Raw genomic sequence first — 19,668 nt, forward strand, 5'->3', positions numbered from 1 at the left:
GAAAATGTTAGCACAACGTGGTTGTGCTGCCGTGGCTCTGCTGAGAGCCTCAGCGCCACAGTGAAGGGGGCTCCTTCCCGTCCTTGGCCCCTGGGCAGCGTGACCTGGTTCACAGTGGGGTTAGATAAGAGCTCAGCCCTGTGAGAGCAGGGGTCTTACGTGGTTATACAGTGTATTTATTATATGAATACAAGGTGACATTTGCCCAGGATAGCATTAGGCCCTCCAAGGTCTTTACTTGTTTATTTCCTTCTAAGCCTCGAACCACCCTGCTGCCTACCAGGACTTCAAGACCCAGCTTTACAGTAGAACCCTGGTGTCAGGACAGGCAGAGCCTAGCATGCTTTCTTGCCCCTTAATTACCTAAGTGCTTCCGGTAACCAATCTTTAAAAAAGAAAAGAAAAAAACCAGAAGTACATAAATCAAACAGTGAGAGCCACTATATCAGAATGTTTTGGGATCAGGTAATGGAAAACTCAGCCCAAATAGCCTGAGCCATATGGAAGTCTCTTACTATTTTTCGGGTAGATACCACCACTATGTAGCAGGTACCCTTGTGGTCTATATTTTACTTTGGAGGAAATAGGATCAGAGATATTAAGGGACCCATTCAAGTTCACACAGTTGATAAGTAAATTTGAGCCAGGCAGTTGGACTGCAGGGCCATACTTGTAACCACTGCCCTGCTCTGCCCAACTCTCTCACATAGTGAGGAAACCTTAGCTCAGAGGTCCAGAAACTTGCCTGGGGTCACTCCCTGGGCTAGGATTAGATCTTGGCAATGCTTAGGGTCATACTTTTACCCCTAATTCTGGTACCTTTAATTTTGACTTTGGTCTCATTTGCCCAGAGAGCTTGCCAAACTCTCTCACTTTCCCTCACCTCCTGCCCTTTCTGCAGCTCCAAAAAGCTGTGGGGCCAGAGATCACCAAGACAGACCTGGTCCCTGCCTTCCAGAACCTGATGAAAGACTGTGAGGCCGAGGTGAGGGCCGCAGCCTCCCACAAGGTCAAAGGTTGGTGCTGGCGACCAGAACACCACAAGTGGGTGGGAGTTGGAGGTGCAAGTGGGTGGGGGTAGAACTAGGATATCAGGTCTCACTGCACCCTCCTCCCTTCCCCTGTCCACAGAATTCTGTGAAAATCTCTCAGCTGACTGTCGGGAGAATGTGATCATGACCCAGATCTTGCCCTGCATCAAGGTAAAGGGGATTTAGTGGGAGGAATAGAGCAGACTGGGGCCTGCCGAAAAGAAGGGTGGAGATTGGGCTTTAGGGACAGCCAGATGCAAACTGAGTTCCCAGCTTTCTAGGGCTGGGCCACCTTGGGTTTGAAGTAGTTGGGGACCCTGAGGGAAGGCAAAATCTGAGGCTAGGAGCTGAGCTTCAACATGAGATGCTTCCCCCTCAAAGGCCACTGAGTCCCCACATCCAGAATGCTTTGGGATCAGATGGGGACTGCCAGAGCAGGGGTCATTGAACTCAAAGCAGGTGGGACATACAGGAAATTATAATTCCCCTTGTAACCTAAGCTGTCCCTGCTTCATGAATGACAAGGGCAAAAGCAGACCCCGACTCAGGCTTCATAGGCACTGGAGTGTACTTGGCCACTAACCCTATGGCTGCCTCTTTCTTCTTTTTCCCAGGAGCTGGTGTCCGACGCCAACCAACATGTCAAATCGGCTTTGGCCTCAGTCATCATGGGCCTCTCTCCCATCCTGGGCAAAGACAACACCATTGAGCACCTCCTGCCCCTCTTCCTGGCTCAGCTAAAGGATGAGGTAAGGGCACTGGGCAGGCTCTGAACTCAGGTTTGCAGAAGCAACTGGTGGTCGGTCAGCTGTTTTCTCAGATTGGCCAGTTATTTCCTAGAATCTCAACAGACACCCAGATCTCTGATGAGTGAATGTGGGCTCGATGGACTGTGCAGCCACTTGTTCATTTATTGGGCAGTTGTTTTGCATGCCCTTACTCTGTGCTAGTCCTTTTTCTGGGCATTGAAAGTGCCAGAATAGAAAAGAAGGTCTTGATCCTCAGAGAGAGATTGGCACTGGAGAGAGACATGTGGGTGATCCCATGATTCCATGACAGTACAGGTTTATGTTTATTGTGGTACAAGCTAAGCCCCCAAAATACAGTGGCCTAAATAAGATGGAGAATTGTTTCTCTCACAATAGTCCAGAGGTGGGTGGGCTTATGTGGGCGTTTAGCTCTGCCTTCTTCAGTGCATTCCGTGTCTGAGTCGGCTGCTCTGATTTTTAGCACCTCCTGGCCAGCATGAAGGGAGAAGGCACTGGACAGCAGCAGGCCTAGGCCTGTAAGCCCAAAAGAGGGAACCCATCAGCCTACTCACACCCCTGTACCCCATTAACCAGAGCCAGTCATGTGAGCATCCCTAGCTTAGTTGGCCTGGGGTACAGAACATGAGGGAGAGCAGTGGCTGGGGGGCTCATGGGCCCCAGCCAGAGGAGTGTGGACTTAAATCTGGTGAATGGAGGAGCTGGAACAGATGCAGGTGTTAGGAAGGAATGCCAAGGCTATTGTTGAAGAAAGAGTGAAGTCCCACAGCCAGGGAGGTACAGGACCACTAGCTTCTAGTTGTCCTCTGCCGCTGGAGTCATATGGACAGCACTCACATTTCCCACTAATGCTTTGTGGCGTTATGTCAAGAAGTGCTGCTGCTAGGGAAGTTCACCTCGGCCTGGGATGGAGCCACCAGCCTGGTTACTGTGTCCCCACCCTCTCAGAGTTCATGGCCACAGGCCCCCAGCAGAAATTGGGTTGTTAGCACAATCTGTCTGGCTTGGCTCCAGGCACCCAGGTAAGCAAAGACTAACCAGGCAGAATAGTCCAGGGGCTTAGAGACCATCCATTGGAATGTGCCAGCCTGCTGAGTAACCCTGTACTGCACTGCATGCTTGCATACTTGCTTACTTTCATCATTGGTCCATTTCTTACTTGATGTGCATTAGAAAGGATTAGCCGGTGGGTCTACTGTCTAGAATATGTGATGTAGAACAAGGACCTGGTAGGGCTTCTGTTTCAATGAACAAGAATTAATTGTGTTTATGTACCTTGTCTTATAAGTTGCTTCACATACTTTATGGAAGGTAGATGGGGTCTATATATATGTATTGTAAATCAGTACTCATAATATTGGTAGTCAGCAGGCAGTTTAAGAATACTTCTTTATTTCATTGTTCATTCTTTCAGCAGCAATGTATTGAGCACCTGCTATTGACCACAGACTATGCTGGGTACTAGAGAGAGAGAAGGCTGAATGAGACATGCTCCTTGTGGAACTCAAGGACTAGCAGAGAGAATAAAAGTAATAGAAGTGATCATGATAAGCTCCCACAGTGTTAAGTCATTTGTGGATCAGATCAAGTGCGCACTTGAATAGGCTTACCCACCCTTTGGGGCTGGATGAATGTTTCCTTGTCACAGTTTGATATCCAGAAGTATTCCCAGCTAGCAGATAGCCTAATGGGATTATTACATGTTTATATTTTCCAGGGTTTCATGTTTCTATACTGCAAGTCCTGCAAGTCTTTCAAAATAGCTGAACATTTCTTGTACTATTTATGAGATTTGAAAAGCTGCTTCTCTTTTTTTTAAGATAATTTTTTAAAGATTTTATTTATTTATTTTTAGAGAGAGAAGGGAGGGAGAGAGAGAGAGAGAGAGAGAGAGAAACATCAATGTGCGGTTGCTGGGGGCCGTGGCCTGCAACCCATTCATGTGCCCTGACTGGGAATCGAACCTGTGATGCTTTGGTTCCCAGCCCGAGCTCAATCCACTGAGCTATGCCAGCCAGGGATGAAAAGCTGCTTCTCTTAATAATCCACGTTGCTTGCTTCTTAATATGCCTTTAATGTGTCCCCAGGGCCGGGAGCTGGCCTGGGCAGTAGTAGGTCCTCGGGAGATATTTGTTACACAGAGTTGATGTCGTTGGGCTGTTTTCATCCTGTTCTGGGTCACCATGTGCAGTGCACACTCTCAGAACCCTCTGTCCTCTCTTCAGTGCCCAGAGGTGCGGCTGAACATCATCTCCAACCTGGACTGTGTAAATGAGGTGATTGGTATCCGGCAGCTTTCCCAGTCCCTGCTCCCTGCCATTGTGGAGCTGGCTGAGGATGCCAAGTGGCGAGTGCGGCTGGCCATCATTGAGTATATGCCCCTGTTAGCTGGACAGCTGGTGAGTGAGGAGGCTGGGTGCCAGGCACACTGCCGGGGGAGGAACTGCCAGGGCCTAGTGTTGGTGCAGTGAGATGAGGGAGCTGTGACCAGCACTGCAGGCTGTGAGGACTGTCGGGGAAGTGGGAGGAAGGGGCACAGGAAATAGGGCCCTGGAAGATGAATAGAATTCAATTAGAAATAGAAGGGAAAGGAACCCCTCCAGAGAAGCAGAGACGTGATTATCTGTCTGTGTGGGGATTTGCTGGAAACCACCCAGACTCCCTCCATCCCTTAACTCATTTTCTCCTGCAGGGGGTAGAGTTTTTTGATGAGAAACTCAACTCCTTGTGCATGGCTTGGCTTGTGGATCATGGTGAGTTGCCTCCGGTGGGCTGGAGGAGGAGATGGGGCTCCAGGAAGATGGGTGGCAAGTTGGCTGGGGCCAGTGCGAAGAGTGGGCAGGCTGGAGTCATTCTCCTTGCATCAGGTGCTTGTCAGATGTGGACCAATTCCCTTGCTTTTTGGTATCCTGGAGAGGTGTTGGGTTGGAGGGGGACATAACAGATCACCTAGGGGCTGCCTAGTGTAGTGGAGAGTCCAAAGGCCACCGAGCAGACAGGCCTGGGTTTGAATCGCACCTCCTGGCTTTTGAAGCTTATTAAGCAAGTCACCTACCACACTTCTTTCATGAAACCTGGGAGTTCTCATCCCAGTATTTTAGGGCCATGGTGAGCATTGCTCACTGTTTTCACTAAGACTGGTAAAAAACCAGAAGTTAACATCTGTCTGTATTAGGCACCATTCCAAGTACTGAGCACTAAATTCTTTGCCTGGGCATATCACTTCTTAAAGCCCTTTGTCCCATCTGTAAAACAAGACCAGTAATGGAACCTTTGTCTTGGGGCTGTTGAGAGGATACTGCATGAAAAGAAAAGCTCACGTTTAGTGTGTAGTGAGCCCTTTTGTGAGGAGCTATTGGGTCACCTGTGGCCTGAGACCTAGGGGCTGCAGGCTGCTCAGGAGTCAGTAGAGAGCATGGCTGTTAGATCTCACACACATCATTCCTTCACTTCCTGAATCCCTGCTGTGTCTCCCTTGCTCTCCTGCAGTCTATGCCATCCGTGAGGCGGCCACCAGCAACCTGAAGAAGCTGGTGGAGAAGTTTGGGAAGGAGTGGGCCCATGCTACTATCATCCCCAAGGTCTTGGCCATGTCTGGGGATCCCAACTACCTGCACCGCATGACCACACTCTTCTGCATCAATGTGAGCACCCCCACCTACCCACCTGCCTGTCCCTAGGAACTAGGTGTGCCTGGGAGAGGGAGGGTGGGGGGTCCTCAGGGGAGACAGTTGGCTTAGAGTGGGAAAGTGGTGGGGACCTGGGGTGCCAGGAATGTAACCCTAGGAAACTGTAGGCCAGAGGTTGGGGCTCCCCCAGTCAGAATCTCAGGGCCTCTGGGGGTGGGTACCTGCCTGGTGAGAAACCCAGGACAAGGGAGGGGCACTTGGCCTATTGAAGCAGTGATAGCCAAACCTTTCTGAGCACCCTATCCTTTCCCACACGTTGGCATGCATATTTATTTATCATAGAATGGGAAACTGTGCAGGCTCTAGACAGTGTCAGACCTATTTTTTTTTTTATTGATTTTAGAGAGAGAAGTGAGTAAGAGGGAGAAACAGAGAAACATCAATTTTTTGTTCCACTTACTCATGCATTCATTGGTTGATTCTTGCATGTGCCCTGACTGGGGATCGAACCTGCAAACTTGGCGTACTGGGAGAAAATTCTAACCAACTGAGCTACCCAGCAGGACTTAGACCTAATTTTTATTTTTTATTTTTTTTTTATTTTCACCCAAGGACGTGCTTATTGATTTTAGAGGGGGGGTGGTGGGAGGGAGAGAGAGAAGGAGAGAAATGTTGCCTCTTATTCATGCCCCAACCGGAGATTGAACCCGCAGCCTTTCAGTTTATGTGTTGATGCTCCAACCAACTGAGCCACAGTAGCCAGGGCATAGACCTAGTTTATAATTCTAGCTCTTGAGTTTTTTAGCTACGGACCTTGGGAAGCAGATCTCACTTCTAAGTGCTTGAGTTTTCTCATCTGGAAAGGATTTGTGCTGGCAGTCACAGCACTTTCTTCACCAGGTTGTGACAATAACTGGGTTGTACATGCAAAGGGCTTAGAACAGTAAAGTAATAAGAGCAAGTGCTCCTTCCTGGTCTTTACAAATAAACCATACATGTGGCTAGAAATAAAAGGATAACATTTTTTTAATGTGTTCTTTTTTTAAAAGATTTTACTTATTTTGGAGGGGGGCAAGAAAAAGAGGGAGAGAAACATCGAAGCGTGAGGGAAACTTTAGTTGGTTGCCTCTCATACACCCCTAGCTGGGGACCTGGCCTGTGCCCTGACTGGGAATCAAACCCATGACCTTTTAGTTTGCAGGCTGGCACTTAGTCTAATGAGCCACATCAGCCAGGGCAAAAGGATAACATTTAAAAACAGTTATAACCAAGTGTTCAGATAATTTATGCCCATGCCTCATCTTGGAGACCACTGAACTAAGGAAGGGGTCTGGGGTTTAGGAATCAAGCCCATTCCCAGAGGATGAAGGGAAATAGGGAGATGGATCCAGGACCACCTAGGCTGGGAGTTACCTGGGCCAGGAGGTAGTAGTATTAGGAGGGTGTTAGGGGAGATGGAAACTTCAGGAAGATAAATTGTGCCCTGGGAGGGTAACTCTGGGCTCAGAGTCCTCATATTGCTCAGCTTTATCCTCAGGCCTGGTAATCATTGATATGGCCTGGTCAGAGGAAGAAGGAAGTGGGAGTTAGCCATGAACTTTGGATAATCACCCCTCTGCCACTCATCCCAGGTGCTGTCTGAGGTCTGTGGGCAGGACATCACCACAAAGCACATGCTGCCCACAGTCTTACGTATGGCTGGGGACCCTGTCGCCAACGTCCGCTTCAACGTGGCCAAGTCCCTGCAGAAGATAGGACCCATCCTGGACAACAGGTAAGGCCTGTACTGACCCTTAAACGCTGGCAGGGCAAGTCTGGTCATCTTAATTTTTGACCTTTGAAGACAGAGCCTAGAGTTTGAGATGCTGCACTGCTCTTCCCTTTTTGTGTCATTGTGGTGGGTCTCTTTTTCCCAAGGTGTTAATTTCCTCAGGTATAGAATGAGAATTCACATGGCCTAACTCACCGGGTGGGAAGGGGTAAGAGGGCGGCAGGTCTGTATACTAACAACAAATCATTAGAAAATAGAATTAACAAATACAAATATTTTTGTATGTGTGTAATTTATAAGGGCACCAAAGCCATGAAATACCCAGGAGTAAAGTTAATGAAAGACATGTACACCTCTAGTGAAAACTATAAAACCACTGCTTTGAGAACTCAAAAAAGACCTACATAATATTTTTGGATGGGATGGTTCCCTAAATTCTTGTAGAGGCTCAGTGTAATCTCAGGCAGTGTCAGCAGGTTCAGTGTAATCTCAGCAGTGATAGGTTGGTTCTGGAATTTACATGGAAACACAAAGATCTGAAAAGCCAAGGAGACCCTATAGAAGAACAGAGTTGGAATACTTGTGCTACCAGATACCAAGACTCACTATGATACTTCTGTAATTAAAAAGTGAGGTGTTGGCACAGCTTTCGAATGGCCAGTGGGACAGGATGAAGGGCACAGAAACAGACCTGTGTGTATTCAGCTTGTGCCCCTGTGGTTCGGGGAGGAAAGTGAGTATTTTCCATAGATGATTGGGTCAGTTTGATAGGCATGTGGGAGGAAAACCATTCACCTGAGTGCATAAAGTTGGAGATAACAATCAGAAAGATCAAGAGAAAAAAAGATCTTAGAAGAAAGCATCAGAAAATATCCTCAAGACTTACAGTAGGCACAGGTTTTTAAAAAGCTCACCAGAGGAAAAAAAATAAGTTGTCTCTCAGTAAAATGAAAGAACTTCATCTAGAGAACACTGTGAGAATCTATGGTAGCAAGCCACTGACCAGGAGGAGGTATTTGCAGTGCACATTTCTGACAGAACACCTTACTCAGAATTACTGTCTTGCAAGTTGCCACCACCAAAGAAAACCCAAGAAAGAGGTGGGGGGAAAAAAAGACTTGAGCAGGTGCTTACAAAAGAGATTCCCACATAGCCAATGAACATATGATCAGATGCTCAACACCACTAGTCATCAGGAAAATGCAAGTGAAAATACACCCCAGAATGGCTAAACTATAAAAAGCTTGGTCATTTGGTGTTGGTACGCTGTAGGCGGGGCTGTAGATGGGTGCAGTCTCTTTGAAAACTGGTGAAATCTAGTGAAGGTACACTCCATGAGCCGACACATCCACTGCTGGGTATACATCCTAGAGAAATGAGTGTTTATTTCTAACAGAAGAACGTTTGTGGTAGCTTTACTCACATTGTCCCTGAAATGGAAACAACCCAAGAGCCCAACAACAGGACCGCGGGTAAACTGTGGTTTATTCATACAGTGAAAAGGAACTGCTGTACTCGACAATGAAGCTGACTCTCATGACTCAAACCATTTTGTTGGGTGAGAAGCCAGACCCAGGAGAAATGTATCCTGTGATTCCATTTATATCAATTTCAAAAATTGAATGGATCCAGATGATAGAAGTGAGAATGAATATATGAATGGAGCTAGCTGTCTGTCACCATGGAAGGGGACCTGCGATGCCTGCCTCTCTGATGACTTTCTTTGCATCTGGTCCAGGACACCACCTTACACTTTTAGTTCCTCTCTGAAGTGTACCTTCATTTTCCAACACAATGGACTGTCTGTGCAGACAGATTTCCCTGGCCCCCTTCCAGGACAGCAGGTGCCTCCCCTGGGCTCCTGGAGGGTCAAGTACTTCCCTTTTAGCACTTGCCTCTCCTCTGTTTCTTACCATCAGTTGGTTTGTCTCACTCCTAGCCCAAGCTCCTCATGGACAAGAATGAAGAGTGTTGGGTTTACCTTTGTTCACATCCCATCCCCAGTAGGCCCCAGTAAACAGGTTAAACAAATGAAAGACATCCATCTGCTGACCTCAGAGACCTGTGGGTCATGTGATTTTCTGTCCCTGTTGCCCAGATTGTTTGACCTCCCTGTGCCTGTTCTGGGCCCAGAGATCTCTTAATTCCCATGTGAGCCTGTGTCTGCACCTTGTTCTCCCAGCCCTGCCCAGGTCACCCTTTCTTTTGCCTTCCCCTTCTCCTTCCAGCACGCTGCAGAGTGAAGTCAAGCCCATCCTAGAGAAGCTGACTCAGGACCAGGATGTGGACGTCAAGTACTTTGCCCAGGAGGCCCTGACTGGTAAGGCTTTGAGAACTTGGAGACCCATTGGGAGGGTGGTGTGCAAGGAGGGGCCAAGGCCTGGGAGCAGCAGCTCTTGGCAGGGGAGATACAGGAGCAGTTGTGGGTGGGCTAGCTGTGGCTCTGACTCCCGCCTGTTCCTGTTCCCCCAGTTCTGTCTCTCGCCTGATGCTGGAAGAGGAGCCAACGCCGGCCTCTGGTGTCCACCCCCAGGCCCCAAGTTCCCTCCTTTGGGAGACAGCGGGGGGCCTTTGACTGTCACTCCCTGTGCATGGTCTGACCCCAGGCCCCACCCCAGCACGGTTTCTCTTCTCCCCAGCCTGGGAATCTGACTTCTCACTGTCTACCCTCCAAGGGGCTGGGGGAGCACAAGGTGGAACAGGGCAGTGACCCTGAGAGAAAGGGGTGGCTACTTCCACCTGAGGGAGGAGAGAGGTGAACATCCCAGGTCACTGGTTCCTGCTGCTGTAATGGGGACCCCTCCCCAATCTACTTCTCCACCTCCCTCCCTCCCCCTCAGTGGTTTTTTTTTTGTGTGTCAACTGTACTGTTTTTATTTTATTCTCCCTCCCCTCCCCCGCCCCTTCACAGAGAAATAAAGGTCTAGAAGTAGCTGGTCCTCTGGTCTGTCACTAGCATGGAGGAGGGGGCTCCATATCAGGGCCATGGTCTCTGCCCTGTCTTTGGGGAAAGCCCTATTACTGGGCATGGGATTCCTATGGGGAGTGCAGCTGACCTGCAGAATAGAGGGTCCCTGAGGTGGTGCTGGCTGGCAGAGTCCTGTACTTATGGGATAGGGGCATGGCCACAATGAGCTTAAACCACAGGCTTCGCAGTTTAGCAGACGTTGGTGGTGGTGAAGAGCAGGTACCTTGGAGCCAGACTGCCTAGGTTCAAATCCCAGTTCTTTCCATTAAGCGCTGTGTAACCATGAGTAGGTTATCCAGTCTCTCTGAACTTGGTTTTGTACTCTGCAAAATGGGAGTAACTGTAGCATGTAAACTGTAGAGCCGGTTGTGAAGACTAAATGAGTTCATGCATGTCAGGTGGGTAGTGGTGCCTGGCACAGAGCAGCAGTCAGTGAGGTAGCTCTGACTTACCAGAGAACCTTTGGGTTGGTCCCTGCCCCTGAGGGTCTCAGGATCATCAGGGCTGTAATGGAACAGGAGAGATGACAGCCTGGATTTAAGGTAGTTTCGCAGGTCTCTTGAAATTTGGTGTGGCAGGTAACTAAATTCTGGCCAATCAGTGTGAACAGAACAGGATCAGAAGAGCATTGGTCCTGACGCTGTGACGACCCATATCGGTATCAGTTACCTAGCCGAGTTAGACTGTTTGAATGACTGTTCGTTTGGGATTTCATCACTTGCAGGTCACCTGAATTCTAACTGATGCAGGGGCCAGTGAGGCCTGGACAGAGGAGCAAGAGACTTAGTGGATGGCGGTGCATGTAAGGTTTCACAGTGGGCATGAGGGTGTGATACTTCAGTGAAATTTGGCTCAGCGGGGTGGAGGGGAAATTGGTATATTGGGTGGCAAGGTGATTTCACCAGCTCAGTCCTTACGTTAGTGAGTCCTTACTGTTTGTTAATTTAGGCCCAACTGGGCCCTGGAGGAATGAGGGTGAATGAAACCCTGTTTTTCCCATTATTAGCTTATTTTGTGTTAGTTTCATAAGGGCGAAGCCTGTGGTTTAAGCTCATTGTGGCCATGCCCCTAGCCCAAACAGATGTACCTTTCCTAGGATATAAATATTTGAAGGACTTGAGTGAGTGAAGAATTCATTAAGGTGGGAAGTAGGGGTTGGAGGGGCAATATAATCACTTTCAGCATGTTGTTGAATGTTCTAGCTTAGCAGGCAGCCTACCAGTAATTACTGAAGGAACATTCAAATGAATGAACCATGGTGTTTCAGTTGTTTTACTGCACAACAACCTACCCCCAAAGCTTAGTGACTTCAAACAATAAAGATGTATTCTTCCTCATAATTCTGTAGTCTGGGCTTTGCTCAGTTGGAAGGTCCTAGTGCTCCTTGTGGTATCTCCTGGGGCTGAAATGTTTGAGATGACTTTCTCACTCCTATGGCTGGCACCTGGGCTGAGGCCTGAGACAGCATGTGTCCCAGGTAGCCTGTCCACGGTGGCTGGACCTCTTTACCTGATCGCATATGTCTCCAAAGCAGTTTCCAAGAGAAAGAGAACAGATCCCAGTTGAAAAGTGCTTTTGCACCACAAACCAAAACCAGCCACATGGTCAAGCCCAGAGTCTGTGGAGGGTCCCTGCCAAGATGTGAAAACCTGCAGGTGTGTCAGTGTGACAGCGTGCCACACGCAGTACAGTGACAGACTTCGAGTTCCATCTTAGCTGTGCTATGCACATGGTCAGGGATCAACAGCACAAGGAATTGAGGCTGATTTCAGAGTACATAGAGCATTTTGGTGCAAGGTGAAGAATTAAACATCCTGCTGGAAGACAGAACAGCCACAGGATGTTTCCGCAAGGGAGTGACAGCATCAGAATTGGGGGGGGGGGGCACAAGGACAGGAGGTTCAGGAGGATTCTGGTTTAAGTGAGAGGAGTTTTGAGCTGGAGCAGGTAGCATGGAGTGAGGGAGGTGGTGGGTAAAAAGGGGAACAATAAAAAGATTCCCAAGGAGACAGATTAGAACTTGGTGACACCTAGTTTTGGAGACTGAAAGGAACAATGCAGTCACTTTGGCAACCAGGATTCAAGTCTTCCCAGCCTTATCACTCCCTTCCACCTGGAAAATGTCCATTGTTCCCATAAAATTGCATGTCTCTGCATCTTCAACCTTTTGGTCATAACATGAACATCTGCAAAGCTGCCTTCCCTCTACTCTTCAGGGAAACAAAGTAATTCAGTATGGGGAATGGAGTAAGTGAGAAATGGCATGGTACAGGTGAGCACGGAGAAGGATGTAGGGGCCAGATCCCAAAGAGCCTCCAGATACAAGGGTGAAGATCTTGAACTTGGCCCCAAGGAACAGGGTCCAGTGAGACTTGGGAAGATCCTTCTGGGGTCAGACAAGGCCAGGGGACCACAGAGGTAGTAGGGGTGATGGTCCTGGAAAGTGAGGTCAGGGCCTCAGGTAGGGTTGTGGCCAAGGAAAGAGGACAGGGATTAAGGTGGTGGACTTAACTCCTTTTCAGACCCTCAAGGAGTGTGAGGAAGGAAGGCCCTGTCCCTCCAGTCCTCCCATCTAAACAGATCTGTAGGCTTACGACATGCCCTGTTATCGCCCCTCTCCACTCCAAGCACTTCCTGTAGTGCAGCTGTGTTTTCCAGAAATGGGAACAGACCCAGTGTGTTGGGTGTGTGATGTGGGGGTCTTACAGACTGACCAGTTCACAACTCCACAAATCCAGACATAAAAATACTTTGGTAGCTTAAGATCCTCCTAGGGCCCAGCTAAGGAGGGAAGCTGGCCCTACAAGTTGGATAAGGAAAAGCACTGTAGGAAACATGGGTCCTGATCTCTTAGCCATGATGCAAGATGTGGAAATCCTTGTAGGCTTTTTAATGAGTCATTGGGGGCAAAACCAGAACTCACCTGACCTGCTATGACAAAACTTGACTTAGATTGCTGTTGAGGGTTTCACTCTCTTACATGGAATAGAAATCATAGCAGGGGACTTCCGGCAAGATGGAGGAATAGGTGGACACACCGTGCCTCCTCGCACAACCAAGATTAGAACAACAAAGATTTGCAGACAGAATATCACTCAGAACTGACAGAGGATTTATCTGAATGGAAGTCGGACAGCCAAGAAGTTGAAGTAGACCCGTACATTCAGGCTGGTAGGAGATGACGAGTCAGGCGGGTGCTGGGCTGGCGCAGGTCGGCAGCGCGCGGAGGTCGGGGAAAATTTGGCGCGAAATCAGCGCAACAGCCATCTGGGGCGCAAGAACGCAGCGGTGATCCCTGAGTACGCAAGCTGCGACTGGCGGACCCAGTTGGGGCAGCGATTGTGGACCAGGGCAGAGCTCGCAGCCCAGAATCCCAGAGAAGGGTCTGAGCCCAGGAGAACAGAGCTACCGCCATTGTTCCCTCCCGCCCCCACATATAACGTCACAATCTAGCGACTGGGGTGCCCACCCCCGGTGAACACCTAATGTTACAGGGTGCAGCCAAGAGGGGGACCCCAAATAGGCATTTGAAATGGGGTCCAGAACTCAAGGTGTCCAGGAGATTTTAAGGTGTCTTCACCTCTTCCCCCACAGGTGTGAGTTGGGGGAAGGGGCACACAGAGCAAGAACATGCAGGGCAGCTTTGCAGCTAATCCATGGCATGGTCATTTAGCATACCTATAGCCTTTGGCTGGTCACTTAGATATGCTAAATAGCTATGGCCATGCTCAAGGCCAGGGGGATGGAAAGGGACCTCCCCCCCCCCAAGATGGGACCTGGGAGGCAGGTCCCCTGAGTTACAGCGCCTGCGTGGGAGCTGGGAGAAGATGGACTCCATGACATGGGGTGACACCTGCCCAGACCCACAATGGCGACCAGAAAAGCTGGAGAAGACAGCAAATTGAGGGCAAGTGTGCCCAAGTGTAGGAGGAGTCGGAAATTGGGCTGCAGAAGAAGATTGGCGCGGGGGATTTAAACACGGACACAGCAGCCATTGGGGGAGAAACCACGCGGCCTTGACAGAGTGGAGACTCCTGCAGCCCTGAGAGAGGGAGAACCACGTGGCAGCCTTGGAGGAGAGAACCATGCAGTTTTGGCAGAGTGGGGACTCTCCCTTCCTGCAGCCCTGAGAGAGAGAGGACCACATGTCTGGCAGAGTGGGGACCCCCACAGCTTTAGAAGGGGGAACCACCACCTGGTTTTAGCAGAGATCCTGGTGACTCAGCCGAGGGTGCCGGGAATCCAGGGAGGTCTCCCAGTCGAGATGGAGTTCTAAGAACTCCATCTGGAAAGAACCAGAGGACTGCCTAAGTCATGGACTTCTATTTCCTTTCCTGAGATACGGTACTCTGGACTGGGCAAAGGGGGAAGGAAGGAAGGACTGTCTGTGGGTGTTTTTAAGGGACTTGGGGATTTTGGTGAAGACATTAGGTCACTACTTTAAGTTAGTATAGCATTAAATAAACATTTTCTTTCCTTTTCACGAATCTCTGGCATTGAGAGACGTCTTTCCTAGGGCGGCGGACATAACGGACCGGGGCCTTCTTTTAATAATAGTATATCGTCCCAGGCCCCCCCCTTGTGTGTTCTGCAACAGTTTTTGGCGACTCCGCTGGGACTGATCATTGTCCGTGGCAGACCGACCCCCTCAAGCGCGAGAGAGTGAGACTTCGGACTTTTCCCAGTCTCGAGAATTCCTCTGCACTCCTCCTGGGGGCATCGGCTGCCTATCATGCCTGGAAAGGTGAAAAGGAAACGAAACAGGGAGGGAGCAGAGACGTGAAAGTGTCTTGGTTGAAAACTTGGTTTCTGAGTGCTTTTTTTCTTAGAATAATGGAGCTAGACTTGTAAGCAATAGCTGGGAAAATACCCAGTCTTTACGCCGTCTGTGTTCTTCTAGCTTTGAATCTTTGCTTGCTTTGTTGGAACTGTAAGAGTAGTTCTGAGCGGGTCCCGAAGTGGAGCCTGTTGGGCAGGATCCTGAGGGATTGGGAGAGCTTCTGTGCTAAGTCGACATACAAGAACCCCTTGACTAAGCAGTTAATGGTTTATTATTGTAACACGGTGTGGCCTACTTATGTTTTGGGTGATGAGCTGAGATGGCCAGCGAATGGTTCTTTGAGTTACTGCATTATTGCTAGATTAAAACAGTATTGCAAGCGATATGAGCTATCGGAAGAGTTACACTATCTTAATGCATTTATAATATTGCACAATAGCTTTGTGCCAGAGACAGAGAAGCGTGTGATGGTCCAGAAGGGAAAAGTGGTCTCAGAACCCCTCCCTGATAGTCGCACGCAGGAAGAGAGAGAGAATGAGGAGATAAACCTCATTAATGCTCTGAACCCAGGGAATGGGGGCTCGCAGGCAGGGGGGACTCCGGTGGTGCTGCGACCTCCCCAAGAGGCGGGGGCCGCCATGACTCCCCAGCCCTTGCAGGTGGGAGAGGTCTCCACCACAGATCCGCGAGTTGGCTCCTCTAGCCATCCCCACCAGCATGTGGGAGGGGACCCCTTGGCTCTGGAAACGGGAGCTGAGGGGCCGTCGCCATCTTCACAGGTGGGAGGGGCCTGCGCACAGCCCCCGGGTGTGGCACCGCAGCCCCAGTGGGCGGGGACGGGCTCTGGAGTCCCAGCGCCCCAGCCGGTGGGCGGGGCCTGCGCTTGGCCTGCTGGGGCTGCAGCCCACCCTCCGCGCTGCCCTCACAGATGGGCGGTGCCTTCCAGGCCTCTTTGAGTCCCCAAGCTGAAGCCACGCTGCCTCAGCAGGCACGTGTGGCCTGCGCTTGGTGGGCTCCGGCTGCGGCCCAGCCGCAGGGAGTGGGGGTCAGCCCGGGAGCCCCGCCGCCACCCTCACAGGTGGGCGGGGCCTGCGCATAGCTGGCTCTGCCGGCAGCCCAGCCCCAGTGGGTGGGGGTTGGCTCTGGAGTTCTGGTGCCTCCGCAGGTGGGAGGAGCCTGGCCCCCTCTGCAGGGTGAGGCCTTGGGGCACCACCCTCCACAGGTGGGAGGGGCCTCCGAGAGGGCACCACCTTCACAGCTGGTGGAGGTTTGTACACCTCCAGCCTCACACGGGATGAGAACTACCATTGCTGGGGTACCTCCCCCTGCACAGGCGGTGGGAGCCACCTCAGTACTGTCTCCTCCCGTAACTGGCCCTGAAGTGGAGATTGCAGAGCCAACTGCTTCACCTCCACCTGCTGAGGAATGTGTCTCACCCTCCAGAACTCGCCAGGGCACCTCCTATAACCGGGGATCCTCCAAAGGTGTAGCCAGCCAATACCCTTTGAGGCAATACCCAATAGGTAGAATAAATGAAGAAGGCCAGCCTGCTGGTTACTATTGGGCTCATACTCCGTTCTCCACTTCTGACTTGCTGAACTGGAGGAATGCCAATCCCTCATATAGGAGTGATCCTGAGAAGATGGCAGATCTTATTGCCTCTATTTTTGCCACTCACCACCCAAACTGGGCAGATATACAGGCCCTCCTGAACATTTTGCTAACAGCAGATGAAAGACGTTTGGTTCTAAGTAGGGCTGATCAGGAGGCCCAGCGTCTCCACGATGAGGACACCGAGGGAATTCTTAACCCAGTGGAGGCAATTCCTCGGATGGACCCTAAGTGGGACCCGAATAGCAGAGATAGCTTAACCTCTTTGAAACACTATAGAAGGTGTATATTGGAAGGACTTAGAAAAGGAGTGCCCAAGCAGAGGAGTCTGAATATGATACAGACTCTCCAGCAGAAGCTAGATGAGGATCCTTCTGAATTTTTAGAAAGGATCTATCAGGCATATAGGAAGTACACTGATATTGATCCAGAGGCACCAGAGAATGCGAGAATGGTAAACATGACTTTTATTGGGCAGAGCACTCCGGATATCAGGAACAAACTTCAGCGTGTAGACGGAGTACTGGGAATGAGCTCCTCCCAGCTGGTAGACATAGCATTTAAAGTCTACAATGCCCGAGAAGCAGAGAAGGCAAAACAGGCCACAGTGTTTTTAGAGTTAGCCCAGGGAAACCAAAAGAAGTGGAGCCCTGGGGCAGAAAAGAGAAACTCATCAGGTGCCCGCCACTGGGCCAGAGGCAAAAGGGGCCCTATGGAGAAGAAAGGTGCACTAGGCCGTAATCAATGTGCCTGTTGCAAGAAAGAGGGGCACTGGAAGAATGAGTGCCCACATCGCAAAAGAGAAAGTAAGAATCCAAGTCGAATAATGGTGAAGCAAGAAATAGAGGATGACAAGGAATGAGGAGGCCCAGGGGCTCCATTAGACATTTCCCAACCCATCACTATTTCCCCACAGGAGCCCCGGGTACAAGTGACTGTGGGGAATAAGCCAATTGACTTCCTTGTAAATACAAGAGCCACATACTCAGTGTTAAACACAAAGTTGACTAAAAAAAGTACAAATGAAGTGGCGGTTACTGGTGTGTCTGGCCAGGTGCAAAAACAGACATTCCTGCAACCTCTGGAATGTCAGCTTGGGGGGCAAAAGCTTACACACAGTTTTCTGTATATGCCTGATTGTCCCATTCCATTGTTGGGCCGAGATTTGCTGTGTAAACTGCATGCACAAATAACCTTTTCCTCCAAGCGACGGCAGCTGTGTGTAGAAGTCCCGCTAAAAAATGCCCTCCGGTTGCAGGCTTCCCTGACCTGTCCGGGAGGCTCTGGAGGTGAACCTTTCCCACCTGAGATCTGCGAGCAGGTTGATCAAACTGTCTGGGCTGATGGAACTCCAAGTAAAGCAGTTAATGTGCAACCCATAAAGATAAATTTAAAAGAAGGGGTGCGGGCCCCACGAAAGAAACAGTATCCCCTCAAAAAAGAGGCTTTGGAAGAGATCCAGCCAGTGTTGCAGAAGTTTTTGAAATCAGAGTTAATTCGGCCTTGCCGGTCACCATACAATACTCCCATTTTGCCAGTCAAAAAGCCACACTCAGATGAGTACCGGTTTGTACAGGATCTCTGGGTCATCAATGACATTGTCCAGGACATTCACCCTACTGTGCCTAACCCTTACACCCTGTTGACTATGGTGCCTGGGGATAGTAAATGGTTTTCAGTTCTGGACTTAAAGGATGCCTTTTTTTTGCATCCCGATAGATGAGCAGGCTCAGCAACTGTTTGCCTTTGAGTGGCAGAACCCAGAGACGAAAGCCACGCTCCAATACTGCTGGACTGTGCTGCCACAGGGATTTAAAAATTCCCCGACAATATTCGGGGAAGTGCTGGCAAAAGACTTAAGGGATGTTCAGTTGAAATCAGACGTTCTTTTGCAATATGTAGATGACCTGTTAATAGCCAGCAATAACTATGAGGACTGTTTGCACAACACCATCATGGTTCTAAATCATTTGGCAAAGAAAGGATATAAAGTGTCACGCCATAAGGCCCAAATTTGAAAACAGGAAGTGGCATATCTGGGATTTCAACTGAAACAAGGTACCAGGAGTCTGATGGCAGATAGAAAGCAAGCCATTGCTACACTAAAAATCCCAGAAAATCGAAGGCAGCTTCGTGGGTTCTTGGGAATTACAGGGTTTTGTCGGATTTGGATTCCAAACTTTAGACTCATAGCAAAACCACTGTATAATGCCCTAAAAGGACTGGACTCTGAACCCCTAGAATGGACAGGGGATTGTCAGGTAGCATTTGATACTTTGAAAGAGAAGCTGGCTTCAGCCCCTGCATTAGGATTGCCAGACTTACAAAAGCCTTTCAAATTGTATATTCATGAAAGGCAAGGGATAGGACTGGGGGTGCTAACCCAGACCCTGGGAAATATCCCCAGACCCATAGCCTATCTCTCAAAGAAACTGGACCACACAACGAAAGGATGGCCACCGTGCCTCCGAGCAGTAGCGGCCACCTGTGACATTTTACAAGAAGCTGAGAAGTTTACTTTGGGACAACCTACTACAGTGTTGGTGCCACATCAGGTTCTGACTCTGCTAGAACAGAGAAGAGGATATTGGCTAACAGCAGGGCGTATAAAGAAATACCAGGCCATTTTGCTAGACAATCCAAATGTTACTTTGCAGACCACTACAACCCTGAACCCAGCCACCCTACTTCCAGATATAGAAGAAGACTCCGCCCTTGAACATGAATGCTTAGAAATAATTGACCAAGTTTATTCTAGCAAGCCAGATCTGATAGACCAGCCGCTGGCGTCACCGGACTGAGAGCTGTGTACAGATAGAAACAGCTTCATGGACAACAGCCAGCGACAAGCAGAGTATACAGTAGCCACGGCAAACAAGGTAATAGAAGCCCAGACCCTTACGCCAAGAACCTCAACACAAAAGGCTAAACTAATAGCCCTCACAAAAGCCTTACTGCTGTCCCCCCAAAAAAAGTTAATATATACACAGATTCCAAGTATGCCTTCATAGTAGTCCATGCCCATAGAACAATATGGAAAGAAAGAAGACTTTTAACCTCAGGGAACAAGGATGTTAAACACTCAGAGGTGATTTTACAGTTGCTAGAGGC

At 49.5% G+C, this 19,668-nt stretch overlaps 1 protein-coding gene and 1 long non-coding RNA gene across 3 annotated transcripts in view; one reads left to right on the plus strand and one right to left on the minus strand.

The window, feature by feature from the left end:
* Window positions 1-11,282, plus strand: part of PPP2R1A (protein phosphatase 2 scaffold subunit Aalpha) — a 28,481-nt gene extending 17,199 nt beyond the window's left edge. Inside the window, exons 7-15 of one of the 2 annotated variants that reach the window (XM_028529777.2) lie at window positions 902-1,016; window positions 1,132-1,202; window positions 1,646-1,780; window positions 4,024-4,197; window positions 4,491-4,551; window positions 5,288-5,442; window positions 7,059-7,201; window positions 9,427-9,518; window positions 9,671-10,130. In XM_028529777.2, coding sequence (XP_028385578.1) covers window positions 902-1,016; window positions 1,132-1,202; window positions 1,646-1,780; window positions 4,024-4,197; window positions 4,491-4,551; window positions 5,288-5,442; window positions 7,059-7,201; window positions 9,427-9,518; window positions 9,671-9,687 — 963 coding nt within the window. In that variant the 3' untranslated portion in view covers window positions 9,688-10,130. Of the gene's footprint in view, window positions 1-901; window positions 1,017-1,131; window positions 1,203-1,645; window positions 1,781-4,023; window positions 4,198-4,490; window positions 4,552-5,287; window positions 5,443-7,058; window positions 7,202-9,426; window positions 9,519-9,670; window positions 10,131-10,890 lie in introns of those variants that run through there. The other variant, XM_028529776.2, reaches the window with a different exon arrangement.
* On the minus strand, window positions 10,096-10,616 carry LOC118497760. The gene is made up of 2 exons (XR_004900295.1): window positions 10,341-10,616; window positions 10,096-10,303 (listed from the first exon to the last, which is right to left on the minus strand). It is a non-coding gene; the product is annotated as an uncharacterized LOC118497760 (long non-coding RNA).
* Window positions 11,283-19,668: the final 8,386 nt, after the last annotated feature.

Source organism: Phyllostomus discolor, chromosome 12, assembly GCF_004126475.2.
Source record: "Phyllostomus discolor isolate MPI-MPIP mPhyDis1 chromosome 12, mPhyDis1.pri.v3, whole genome shotgun sequence".
Lineage (NCBI taxonomy): Eukaryota > Metazoa > Chordata > Mammalia > Chiroptera > Phyllostomidae > Phyllostomus > Phyllostomus discolor.